The 14,029-nt window shown below is 38.8% G+C and overlaps 1 protein-coding gene across 4 annotated transcripts in view; it reads left to right on the top strand.

Annotated features, from left to right (window-relative positions):
* Positions 1-14,029, top strand: part of abca3b (ATP-binding cassette, sub-family A (ABC1), member 3b) — a 53,026-nt gene that overhangs the window by 26,467 nt on the left and 12,530 nt on the right. The window contains exons 20-31 of one of the 4 annotated variants that reach the window (XM_086085399.1): positions 423-696; positions 965-1,169; positions 1,241-1,460; positions 2,426-2,584; positions 2,714-2,886; positions 4,878-5,012; positions 5,161-5,355; positions 6,932-7,119; positions 8,214-8,384; positions 9,291-9,487; positions 9,575-9,648; positions 10,822-10,949. In XM_086085399.1, the coding sequence (XP_085941525.1) occupies positions 423-696; positions 965-1,169; positions 1,241-1,460; positions 2,426-2,584; positions 2,714-2,886; positions 4,878-5,012; positions 5,161-5,355; positions 6,932-7,119; positions 8,214-8,384; positions 9,291-9,487; positions 9,575-9,648; positions 10,822-10,949 (2,119 nt within the window). Of the gene's footprint in view, positions 1-422; positions 697-964; positions 1,170-1,240; positions 1,461-2,425; positions 2,585-2,713; positions 2,887-4,877; positions 5,013-5,160; positions 5,356-6,931; positions 7,120-8,213; positions 8,385-9,290; positions 9,488-9,574; positions 9,649-10,821; positions 13,216-14,029 lie in introns of those variants that run through there. The other 3 variants (XM_086085408.1, XM_086085426.1, XM_086085415.1) reach the window with 3 other exon arrangements.

Here is a 14,029-nt window from a genome sequence, read left to right on the forward strand (position 1 = left end):
GTTTTTATCCATCTAAGGGGTCGGCCATTTTGCTACTTGCTGTCGAGTGATAATTCCATCACAGTGACTCAGGTCTCAGAGGTAACAACCAATCACAGCTCAGCTTTAGAAAACAGGTGAACTGTGATTGGTCGTTGCCTGAGCCCTGAGCAACTCTGATGTCATCTTCAGTCGACAGCAAGTAGCAAAATGGCCACACCCTGAGATGGATAAAAATGGCTGGATTTTTCTTCATAACTCATATTTCACAAATTTTATATTAATCACAATGTCATATTCAGACTAGTGTGGTCACATATAGAATGTTATTGTCAAGAAATGTTAACATAATGAACACTTTCACTCAAACAAGTGCGACATATTAAACACAAGTCAGCAAGGCGCAAGTCCGACTATTTCTTCATTCCCTCCTCTCCTCACAGACTTCACCGATTACATCCTGACCCAGGCGGAGGAAGAGGGCGGCAGCTTTAACGAGCGCTGCGTGGTGGGCGCCGCTTTCCGCGGCAGCAGCAAGCACTTTGCCGAGGCGACGGCGTACTTCAACAACGAGGGTTTCCACGCGCCCGCCACGGCTCTCATGATGGTGGACAACGCTCTGTTCAGATTCCTCGCCGGGCCCAACGCTTCCATCCACGCCGGAAACTACCCGATGCCACGCAACCTGTCCGAGGCTGCCCAGAGCCAGCTCATAGAGTATGTGAATTGGCTGCGGGACGCCGGTCCACACTTTGTCCAATGAGACATAACTGAAAAATTGTCGTGCTAGTTAGCTAGCTCCCTAGCTAGCTAGCACCAGGGGCTAAAGCCAAACTGTGGCAGGGTTTTCATTTTCTGGACCTGGATTTGCCACTCTGAACATAAAATTAATCCAACCGCTATAACGTTCCAGCAATAAAAAAATTATAGTAATTTTCCATGTCCATCCTCCTGCTAATCGTCACCTTTTCTTTCCGAACCGAAGGGGAAAGACAGGCTTCATCATCGCCATCAACCTGATGTATGGGATGGCGTCTCTGTCCAGCACCTTTGCACTTCTGCTCGTCACCGAATCGGCCATCAAGTCCAAGCACGTTCAGAAAGTCAGCGGTGTCTACTTGTCCAACTTTTGGTTCTCGGCGCTGCTGTGGGACCTGGTCAACTTCCTGTTGCCGTGCCTGCTCATGTTGGTTAGTAATGGACTGACTTTTGACTAATACTCATGTTTGGACTTTGCATTACCGTGGTTCTTCTCTGGCAGATAGTGTTCCAGGCCTTCAGCGTGGACGCCTTCATAAAGGACAACCGCCTGGTGGACGTGCTGCTGATGCTGCTGCTGTACGGCTGGGCCGTGGTGCCGCTCATGTACCTGCTCAGCTTCCTCTTCACCTCCGCCGCCACCGCTTACACCCGCCTCACCATCTTCAACGTGATTTCCGGCACCGCCACCTTCCTGGCCGTCACCATCATGACCATCCCAGGTGAGAGAGGGACTTTTTTAATATTAAATTACACAATCAATTACTGCTTGAAATGTATGCTGAGTGTCATTTGCAATTGTTATTTTGGAAAATCAGAGAGCAATCTCATTTGCATCAAAGTTCGCACTGCAAAAAGTACTGTCGAAAATGTAAGAAAAAAATATAGTCAAATAAGAAAATTATTACTTCAAATAAGCAAAATTATCTGCCAACAGAACAAGAAATTTTTACTTAAATTTACCTGTAAGATTTTGAAAAATAAGAAAATAATACTACGCCCATGCCATCCACTGCGGTCTTGAAAATAGTATTTTCAGACTGAAAACGAGTAATATCGACTTTTTCAAGCTGTAATAAATATAACTATTTTCTTAAAATACATGAGTTTTGTTTTGTTTTTTTACGCATGAATAACTTGGCCTGGGTGTCAAGCAGGGAAGTAACAGGTCCCATTTTCTTTGTCATGACCCAGCCAGGAATTGAACCCACAACTGAAAGAAGGAAAAATGAGCTTAATAAATAAAACGAAATGTACCATATTGTACTCGTCTGTTTTCATACTTGTATTTTTTCCATTATCTTATTACTAGATTATGCAAAATCTTAAAATAAGAAAACTTATGAAACCCCAGTTCAGGGCCTTTGATGTTGGTTAGTTGTCATCTTAAAATGTGGGAAATGCTTGTTTAATACTCACAGTACTTTTAAACTGGCTGTTAACACTCAATGCCAAGACTGCTTGATCAAATAAGATAATTAAGTAATAAGTATCTTAAATTAAGCACAATGATCTTGCCTGACAATTTCATTTTAAGTAAAAAATAACTTGTCAAATCAAAATAAGCTAATTTAGGTTAAATTTAAGAAATTATATCATACTTGAGATTTTCGTTTTTGCAGTGCGGATTGAGGTGTAACGAGCGTAAAACATACAGAAATTAATTTCCCTTTTTTTCCCCCCCCAGAGTTGAACCTGCAGAACTTGTCCCATTTACTGGATAAGGTGTTCCTGATCTTCCCAAACTATTGTCTGGGAATGTCCTTCTCCCAGTTTTACCAGAACTACGAATTAATCTCATTTTGCACATCCAGCCCACTCACACAGGCCCTCTGCAAGGTCTTAAGTACGTTTTTAAAGAAGTTTTTTAATCACTTTACTTAATTACTTATGATTCTGAGAAAAGGGCAAATATTTTTCCACGGCACAGTATTCGTCATGTAAACATTTCTGCTTCCATTTTCTGTCATGTTAGATATCAAGTACCAACCCAACTACTTCTCCATGTCTGAGCCTGGCGTGGGCCGCTTCATGGTGGCCTTCTCGATACAAGGCGTCGTCTTCATCGCTCTGCTGTTTGTCATCGAGCTGCAGTGTGTCCGCTCTCTCCGACGACTCCTCTCCTCCATGTGCAGGAGGCGAAAACAGGTAGCGATTGTTGGAGAAAAGCACCGCTTTTCTCTTAGGTCAGGGCTCAGCAATCTTTCCTGTCAAAAGAGCCATTTTAGGCCAATTAAATAGCAAAAAAAATATTTCTCGAGCTGCAAAACATTTGAATATTATGATGAAGGAAACAGTGTGTTAGTGTTAGTCTAATGTACTGAGGGCCCAATTGCTCATTAGAGCTGCACCAGAACAGAAAAAAAATGCAGCATCCAATACGTAGAGATTTGTTTTCTTTTACCTTTTTTGGTTTTAGTTTTTACCTTTTTTGGTTTTAGTTTTTACCTTTTTTGGTTTGTTTTTGTTTTTGTCATGCTTTGTTTTTTTATACATTTAGATATTCTGCCTTTTTGTCAAATTGCTGACATTTTATTTTGCATATGGGCATATCAATCCATCCATCCATTTTCTTAACCGCTTATTCTTCACAAGAGTCGCTGGAGCCTATCCCAGCCAGGGCAGTAGGCGGGGGTACGCCCTGAACTGGTTGCCAGCCAATCGCGGGAATATTGTAGTAATTTTCCGCTTTTTTCTTGGACATTTTTTTCAGCCTTTTTTGCTACCAATTTCGGACATTTTTGTGTACATTTTATGGTAATTCTCGGGATTTCTTTTTTTAAATTTTGGACATGTTATGGTTATTTTAGAACATTTTCTTTCCAGCCATTTCTTAAATAAATTGTCTGACATTTTTTGGGGCAATTTCATGGACAATTTATGGTAATTTTCTTCTTTTCCTCTTCCTTTTTGGACATTTAATCGGTTTTTTTCCTTTCTTTTTTTTACATTTTTAGGTATTTAAAAAAAAATCATCTACCCTTCGTGTCTCTGACAACTTAAAAATTTAGTCTGACATTTTTTGAATATTTATTATTCATTTTTAATTTTAAGTCAATTTAAAGATTATTTATCTAAAAAACATGTAGATCCACAGGGAGCCACAGGAGAGGGACTAGAGAGAAACATATAGATAGTGTTAATTTTATCAGACATTTTTAAATTTAGTTTAGCACAGGTTCAATCACGCTTGTTAGTTTTTATCATAGCTAGCCAACCTCATCCCGTTTTTATTTAGTCAACTTTTTGGTAACTATAAATCTAGCATTTTAGTCTTTATTTTAGTCCAAGAAAACATAATTTTATTTCGTCTATTTCTAGTCAACAAAAACTGTCAATGTTTTAGTCGGGACAATCATTTTACCCCCGTATATTTTTATTGTCAGCAGATAATGTTCTAAAACTATTTAACATAAAATTTCTCTCATCTGTATATCTGTATATCAAGTAGCTACTATGGCTCCATGCTACAGGCTAGTAAATTAGCCAACATTATTTAGTGGTTGGATTAACATTGTTGGAACGTTATAGCTGTTGGATTACTGTTATGTTATTACTATATATCTATATATACATATATTTAAAAAAATATATATATATTTATATAATATTTATATTTTTTAAACCTTTCCCCGTGAATCCACCTCCTGTCTGTCCCATGTGTTTGTGCATGTTGCACTCACTAGCTGCAGATTTGAAAGGGGGTGTGTCAGTGTGTCACATGACACAAGTTTTACAAAATCGTTTAATTTTTGTCTCATTTTTAGAATTTAGTCCATTTTTACATTTTCGTCTTGTCGTCATTAGTCGACGAAAATGCATACTGATTTAGTCCCAGTTATTATAATTTTTATTAATGAGGGTTTTAGTCTAGTCTGGTACCGTTTTCATCTGGTGAAAAATGTGTGTTGACAAAAATATTTTAGTCTAACTCCAGAGCCGCAGGTTGCAGACGCCTGTATTAGGTCATGCACTTTTTATTTACAGTAGGTACAGTAAACCCCTGCTATTTGTGAGCCAGCCATGAATAGCAAAAATGTTCAAGCACTAAAATGTTCCGAGTTGTCTTCATTCATATTTGAACCTATGGGGATTTGTGAATTGTCGATTGTTTACTGTAATCCTCTTTTGTGCGTCAGTTATCTTTTATAGGAGATGCAGCGCTGCTTCCAGAGGACAGAGACGTAGCAGACGAGAGGAAGCGGGTTCTTGAGTGCCAGCCCATGGTGGAGTCCATGGTCGGGAGCCCCCTTATTCTACATGAGCTCAGCAAGGTTTGCAACCCTGGCTTTCATGCCTCATTCATATGTGTGAATTGGAATGTGTTGTACATATACTGTATACAATATGTGGCTAGATAATAGCTACTGAACACTGCACGTATATACACTACAGCAATATGGGATTTGTCTTTCTGTTCAGGTGTACAGCAGCGGACAGCCCCTTCTCGCCGTGGACCGCCTGTCTTTGGCCGTGGGTAAAGGGGAGTGTTTTGGCCTGCTGGGCTTCAACGGCGCAGGGAAGACCACCACCTTCAAGATGCTGACCGGCGATGAAAGCGTGACCTCTGGGGACGCCTACATTGACGGATACAGCATCTTGAGAGACATAAAGAAGGTAAGTGTCTTAAGTTCAGGTGGATATCCATTGATCCAGTGGGATGCAGTGAACCACGGCACAGGCCAAAGTATTACAAGTAAATTATCATTTAGTGGCATCTTGGTTCCAAGAAATTATGTTGATGTGAGTTGAGGCGCTTTATTTAGACCAAAGTAGTGCTTTGTCGCTATCCAGTGGCATCTGTAGGCAATTATAGAGGGGGGCTTCAATAACTCAAGGATTTTTACCATTTAGTTTTTTATTCAATGTTTTAAAAAAAAATCATACCCATGGCTAGCTTTAGCTTCAGCAAGCTAGCCAAGGAGCTAGCTTTAGCTTCAGCAAGCCAGCCAAAACAATAGACAGATAAATAGGTAGAATGTTAACTCGCTCTGAATTTTTAACTTTGCAAGGAAGATACCTTGACTAGCTTTAGCATTTGCTAACAAGATAAACCGATCAGTTCAAATGTGTGTAACAGGGTGTATTCAGACCAGAAAAGTCCTTTAGACTTTTTTATTTTTCGTTTGGTGCGGTTCATATTCACACTGTGCTTTTTGCAAGTGTACTATATTGCATAATCACATGGACCCGCGTGACGATCTGTGCTCCCATTGGACAAAAATAACGAGGGATGAAAACATAACCAAACCCGGAATTAGAGGAAAACAGGAAATTCCGACGTGCTGCATTACTGCTCTGCATACCTGTGGCGTTATTAGATGACAGCAGCATACGGATGATTATGAATGAATTTAGCACAATATTCACTACCGGTGCTTGGCTACGGTGGCTTGTTAAGCCCAAAAAGGCGCATATGTCCTGCAGTTGGAGCGGATCAGCCGTGGTTTGTATTCAGACTGCGAAGCGACCCGCACCGAGTGCGTTTGGAAGCGGACCGAGACCACTTCAAAAAGTGGGTCTCGGTCTGCTTGTTTGGTTCGCACCAGGATTCGTTTGTGTGTATTCAGACCTGTACAAAAGGTCCGGATCAGCGTAGGGAACGAACTCTGGTCTGTTTAAAACAGACCAAACAGTGCAGGTCTGAATACACCCCTGACTAGCTAGCCATAATATTGAACAATTAAGATATAGCATCTGAGCTAGTTTTAGAATTTTCAGTATAAGTAGCTAACCAAATAGCTAGATAGATGAACGATTCTGAGACCATTTTATTGATGCACATAAAATTCAACCTTAAAGTAATTTCTGGACTACAAGGCGCACCTGACTATAAGCCGCGCTAGCTAAATTTGGGGAATATTACACGTATAAGCCGCACCCGACTGTAAGCCGCAGGTGTTTTTAATGTTACCCCACGTCTTCCCGCTACTTTCTTTTCCATAATGAGGGGACAAATTGTCTCGCTCTTGTTCTGTCTCTCCTACTGTATTTGGGCTCACTTGGTTTGTTTTGCTCTTCCTGACGCTCTTGCGCTTCCTTTATACTGCGCCCCCTCGTGATCTGATGGATAAGCCGCACCTTTGTATTAGCCGCAGGGTCGAATGCAAGTGACAAAAGTAGCGGTTTATAATCCAGAAATTACTGTAATTTAAATATAGAATATAGAAGGCATTTGTCTCTTGTTTCATAGGTGCAACAGCGCATTGGATATTGTCCTCAGTTTGATGCCGTGTTGGACCATATGACGGGCAGAGAAACCCTGAGCATGTACGCCAGGCTCCGAGGAATACCTGAGAAGTACGTGTCGGGCTGCGTGGAGAACGTGCTGAGGTCTCTGCTGTTGGAACCACACGCGGATAAACTAGTGCGCAGCTACAGGTGAGCCAAAATGTCAGTTTTTCTAGACAATTCAAAGTTTGACCAAGGGCTGGCTGGACGTGTAATGGCTTTCAAATAAAGTCCCAGACTTTTTTCTTAAAATGACTATTTCTGATTTTAATAGTTTTTTTTTTTAATCCTTTGGTACTTTGGAGAAATCTAATGACAATGGCATTATTTTAAACAAGAGTATCTGGAACATGCTCATACCCTACATTTTACCTCCGAAACACAAAGCAAAAACATAAGAAGAAGAAGAAACACAAACAACTGCTTGTAACTTGAAAAGTGGTTATTCCGCAACCCTCCCAAAAATATTCATAAAATTAAGAACGTTTTTTTACTTCAACATAGTCTAATAAAAGGGCTAATAAAATAATTTTAATAATTATAATAATAATAAATTGAATAAAGAACAGGTTAAAAATAATAATAAAACATATTCTACCGTAAAACGTATCAATAAATGTAAATCATCTAACAGATTCTATTAAAAGAAACAATTTACAAATATCTCAATCTAGAGCAAAAGAACAGGTGCTTAAGCACCACTAAATATTTGTGGCTTGGAAGCGCATACCTGGGATCAAAAGTTTGCACCATGTCAATAAATCACTGCTTTTGTAACATGTCTGTGGCAAAGTGCAGCGTGATTGACCCCGTGATTACATTCCAGCGGCTTTCCTTAATGTCATAAAGAAAACTCAATGTATCGGCTCATGTTGTTTGCTTCTGAGTTGAAATCAAAGTTACTTTTCGGGCTGTAGTTTATATTATAGAATATTTTGGTATTCTCATATCCTAAAAAAAAAAAAATTATACAATTTTTTTTGTGCTTTTTTTTGTATTGAGCTACTCAAATTACTGACTGTGCTATTGTCACCTGGCTCCTCTCTTTTTGCAGCTGTGTCAGCAAAGACACGTTTCGAATTATGAAAGCCTCTAAAAGAAAATGTCCTGAATAAACTCTAATTAATCTACAAAATCAATTCATCACCTAGGTCGAGTTTAGCCACAATTAAATAAATGTTCAAAAACAAATCTGAACAAATCGCAAGGATATAATGTGTCTAATCGCCACTATGCACACGCAGCGGTGGCAACAAAAGGAAGCTCAGTGCCGGCATGGCTCTCATTGGTGGGCCTCCGGTTATCTTCCTGGATGAGCCCTCAACCGGGATGGATCCTGTGGCCAGGAGGCTGCTGTGGGACGCTGTGACGCGCACACGAGAGTCCGGCAAGGCCGTCATCATCACTTCGCATAGGTGAGTCCGACTCTGAGGTTGTACGTGTTACACCGGGGGGGGGTTTGTATTTGATGTTTACTCTATCTATCTATCTGTCTGTCTGTCTGTCTGTAGCTACGTCAAGCTAGCTACATCTAGCTAGCTATATCTAGCTAGCTATGTCTAGCTAGCTATGTCCGTCCGTCCAGCTATGTCTAGCTAGCTATCTAATCTGTCTAATCTATGTATTTTATCAAGCAGACAAAAAGCCTTAAATACTTCACAAAAGCGAACTGCTGCATCCTCTTCTTTCTCAACAGTCTTCGAGCCGAGCCATGAGTGCTAAAATAATATCAATGAGAGTACTAAGAAGTTTGATAGGCAACGATTAATCTGAAATGGGCCCACTCAAATGTATCTAACCTAACTATTTTTGCTCTAAAATATATTTAGACTTTCAATCTTGAGGTGACGTAAAGCGTTCAAGAAAGTTAATAGATTTGCTTTTAACACTTGGTTGTTGATTAATAATGCTTCAAAAAAAACAATGACGTGGGGACGGACGGACCAATAATATTGATTTATGAAAAAATATGTCATTGGGCGTACGAGGTTTCCCACCTGACAGCAATAATGTGTAAAATATGTCAAGCTAGTTCAATTTCACAATCATTTTTGAAATTGTATTTATGATTGAAGAATTTCAAATTGATTAACCCATTTTGAATAGACTGAATGAAATTATATTCAATTTACAATATATGTAACCTTAATTTTATTTTGATTATGTATAATTAATGAATTAACCTATTAGTTTATGAAATAAACAAATAAAAAAATATATTAAATGCATTCTAATATGCAGGGACTCAAAATAATCTACAGACTCAGTAATATTTTAGTAATCCAGCGTTGAACGGTTGTCATGCATCTGACCACCCCCAGTATGGAAGAATGCGAGGCGCTGTGCACCAGACTGGCCGTGATGGTCAACGGGCAGTTCAAGTGCCTCGGGAGTCCGCAGCACCTGAAGAGCAAGTTTGGCAGCGGCTACACGCTGCTGGCTAAAGTGCACGTAGAGGCCGAGTTGGAGGACAGCGACATGAAGCTTTTTAAAGACTTCATCGAAAGCACCTTTCCAGGTCTGTGAACAGAAATGGACTTGGCTTGGTTCTCATTTCATATTGACTGGCTTCACAGATTCAGCGGTGATTTGTCTTGTCTTTCAGGAAGCCAAATGAAGGATCAACACCAGGGAATGGTCCACTATCATTTGACGGACAAGACACTAACGTGGGCACAGGTATTGTCAACGGTGAAATGTGCACTTCAACTTTGGTTGGAGACCCCTAAATTGATGAGATGCAATACAAACATTAGACAATGCAAGCTGTTTTTCATGTAGTGGTATGTGTCTGTATTAGGGGTGTCAAAATTAGTGCGTTCATTTTGAGTTAGTTTAAAGTTCCTTTAACGCCACTCTTTTCTTTTCTTTTTTTACACGCGATTAATGACCGCCCCTGACTTGGAAAGGCTGTACAGGGAGAATTCCAGTCACAACGCAGCACACGCGTCCACGTCAAAATTTAGCAGGAATAATTTTAAGAACAATGCATATATTTGTGGAGACTGGGGTCAAGTTGTATTTTACTATTTAAAAAAATGTGCAGAATTTCACATTACTTCATGTTAACGATTAAATAGCTCTTAATATGAAAAGAAACATGCACTGAGCTTTCACCGTCTTACAAATGAAATTATGCCATCTAGTGGCAGAAAAATGATTTCAACACAAAGCAATATCACACTTGTTTTTTTACTGTATAGTACATATTTTTAATTTTAACTCAATTGTATGAATTATTATGAAATTACTGTATCAATGACTAAAAGATGCAGCCATATTTCTATTAATTTAACATTTTTCCCACTTTTATGTTAACAAGAGTATGAAAGCTTAGGAAAAAAATAATGCACATTTAGAACAGATATAAAATGTGTGATTAATTGTGCGTTAACTGTGAGTGTGATTGAAAATTGTAATCGCCTGACACCCCTAGTCTGTATATATTAGAGGTGGGACTTGATAAAAACAATTCATCTAATTAATTACAGTCCTTGTAATTAATTCATCTTAATTCATCACATTCCCATCAGAAGTAACGTATGTACATGGAAAATCAAAAATGTGCAATGTATTTTCACCAGGTCTACTTTTTTTTTTTCATACAGCATGGGCATTAAAAAAAAATATATATATATATATATATATATATATATATAATGTACCAAAAAAATTATGACCAGTTCTCACACCAAGGATGCTAATTTCTTTATCCCCTTCTTAGTGTTTTGCATTTTGTGTTAGCATTAAGCTAACCGATTTTTGTAGGGTTTTGTTGACTACCCAGAAAGCGCTATTTTAGGAAGTAGTGGTGTGTTTTTAAACCCCACCCTTTATGAATGTTTTCCGAAGGTGTTTGGCACCTTGGAGGCAGCCAAAGAGAAGTACAGTATCGAGGACTACTGCGTGAGCCAGATCTCACTGGAGCAGGTCTTTCTCAGCTTCGCTCAGTTCCAACACTGCAACGAAGGCAGGCGAAAGTAAGGCCCGCCCATCCGTCCCGACGCCCGTCTTACATCCATCTGACCTTAGCCCTTCTGTGTGCGCGCGCGCGTGTGTGTGACCAGTGTTGTCCGTGCCATTGCGCTACACCACTGTTGCATAACAGACTTGGAAGTGGTTTAGCCGCAACACCTTTTTATGATCTTTTTAGTCAAATCAAAGGCAATGATTTCCTTCATTGCTGCCGAGTTGCGTCCAACTGCATTTGTGTGAGTCTGTGTGTATTATTTAAAATGTTATTTTAGGATGTGATTATGTTTCAAAGGACTTAAGGAAAAAAAAAAAAGAGCCGCTGGTTTGATATGTTAATGATTGTTGCACACCTCAAAGCCTTATCTAACTAATGAGGGTTATTCTTTTTGATTTGGTTTTATTGCCTTTGTTTCAAGCCTTTGAAAGTTGACCAGTGCAAAATCATGTGATGTGTTCACAGTACACAAACAAAGTCAAAGGCCAGAGCATTTAAACTTTGTATTGCATGCCTAAGAGTTGATTGGCTGAGAGAATGGTATTGACAACAAAAGCAGAATGTTGTATCATGTGAACATCAAGTCTTGTACGGTGGAACCTCTAAAGTGGAACGCCTCCAAAGTGGTCCAAAATAGGCTTCGACAGTCGGCAAAGAGGAAAAGTGTGATAACCATAGAGCAGGAAATGCAACTTACAGGGATGTCTTTTTTTTGTGTGCTTTTTTTTATGGGGATGCCACCCCGTTTTTTTGTGTGTGTGTAAAATATTTTGGAGGTTTGTCAGCCTTTTTTCAAGAATTTTAGTTTTTACCTAATTACCCAACGTATTTCAATGGCCCTCAATTATACGACAATGCAGGCCTGCATGTCTTCTTTTTTCTTGACAATCGCACCATGTTTTTGTGGTTCAATACGAAACGAAACAAAAATACAGTACGCACCTCAATACCCAATACAGGGTGTTTTTATGTATTAAATTTTTTTAAATTGCAGCGCCCATTAGATTTCTTGGTGCTCTATCGCTTGGTGTGCTGTGAATAATCGCAAACTCGTTTCTGTTTGAGCACCCGTTTTCATGCTTTAATTCAATTGGCATTGCGTGCCTCGTCACAAACTACTCTAATTATGGATATATGATTGTGAGCATTCCTCTTGTCTGTCTGTATGTGTTGCTGCCGCCTCAGATATAACTTAAGCAGTTTGAAGGTTTATGAGTAGTGCAAGTTTCTTTAGTCTGTCTGAAGACATTTGCCATTATGCGTTTGCAGTTGCATGAAGCTAGCTGATATTTTTTATAGGGGAAAATTTGGTGAAATATACATCATGCAAGTCAACTTGATTAGAGTAAACGTCAACTGGGGAGTGTCGGCAAACATCTTGAAGCCTTTTGGGGGGGAGGAATTGGCCGCAAAATGGTGTTCACTTTGCAGGTTCCACTGTTTATTTCTCATCGTGTGCTCCTTTCAAAACAACATGATGGGTGTGGCACCCCCCAAGGAAAAAAAAAAAAAAGCATTTACCTGTTTGAATGCATGTGACGGTTGGATCGTGTATACTGAACTGTATGTACCAAGACGGGATTTATCCCCTTTAAATCAATGTCCGATAGGCTACAATAGAGACAATAGAGAGTTCATGTGCTTCTAGACAAGCTGCTTTTTTCCTCTTCAAGCACCACAACCTTGTCCTAGACGTTCCAGAATAGATGCCTTTCGCTAATGGGGAATGACCAACTGCTGTTTATTCCTCTTTTAACCCGCGTTCAGAGCCTATTCCTATGTAGCTTTCTTTGCACTACAAAATAGACGTATATTCCTTATTCATAGGAATTGTAACAGTAGTAATCTCTCCATCCTGATCGCTGATGTACGATATCATCTGTGGTGTACGACTGCGCGGCAGATATGAGATGAATGTATTTACCGAGCAAAAAAGGAAAAAAAAGCAGCAGCAATCCATGCGTGTTGGCAGCATGAGATGCTTTTAGCGGAGCTTTCCTAAGGTCTGACATTCCACATTTAACACATGTAACCTCGCATTTTTTTCACATTGTATTTTGCACACGCCATGGCTTCTATGCACAACTTCAATTAAAAGTGCATAGTAAATGAAATTAAGGGGGTTTGCACTGCTGATGAAATATGCTGGATGATATTTAATAAGGGGATATTGACATTGTTTTACTGTATGGAGCTCATCTTGTTGACTGTGTAATATGTATGTACCGTCATCTTCCTTTTTACATTAAATAACGCTCTATGCAAATAGGAGCAAACATGCTGTTGTTTTCTGTCATTAGGTGTGTGACGAGAACCGATTGGAATCGGAAAATCGGGTTTGATTCTAAAGATGCGAGTGCATCAAATTAAATCAAATTGTTCCACTTTAAAATGGGCCGTCCTTGAATCATATCACACCCCATGCATTGATCTTATTGGTAAAATGATAGAATGTTTTATCCCTCTTTGGAATATTTTTCAGATCTGTGGTGACAAATGTGATTTACTTCTTTTTTTTATTAGTAAATTTATTCCCTGTTAATAATAAATTATCTTAACTCATTCACTGCCTTTGACGGCTATAAACGTCAAAAATTCATTTGAACTATTTCTATTAGTTTAAAAAAAAATCCCCACTTTTGTTATGAGTGTGAAAACCTAGAAAAATATGTATTTTACATTTAGAATATATATAAAATTTGTGATTAATTGTGATTTAACTAGTGAAATAATGCGATTGATTACAATTAAAAAATGTAATTGCCTGACGCCCCTAATTTTTAACAATCATCTAGTCAGGCGATTACATTTTTTATTCGTAATCAATCGCATGACTTCAATAGTTAAACCAAGATTAATCTCACATTTTATATCTGTTCTAAATGTACAATAAAAAAATTATAGGTTTTCATACTCTTGTTAACAAAAGTAGGGGAAAAAAGTTAACTAATATAAATAGTTCAAATGATTTTTTTTACGTACGTCAATAGCAGTAAATGAGTTAATAGCTATAAAAATAAAAATAAAGAGGCAAGGTTTTAGCCCTATTTGGAGTATTTTCAAGGTTTAAGGGAACAAATTTAAGGAATC

This window comes from Leptonotus elevatus, chromosome 1, assembly GCF_054856555.1.
Source record: "Leptonotus elevatus isolate MCC_2025b chromosome 1, RoL_Lele_1.0, whole genome shotgun sequence".
In the NCBI taxonomy this organism is placed as follows: domain Eukaryota; kingdom Metazoa; phylum Chordata; class Actinopteri; order Syngnathiformes; family Syngnathidae; genus Leptonotus; species Leptonotus elevatus.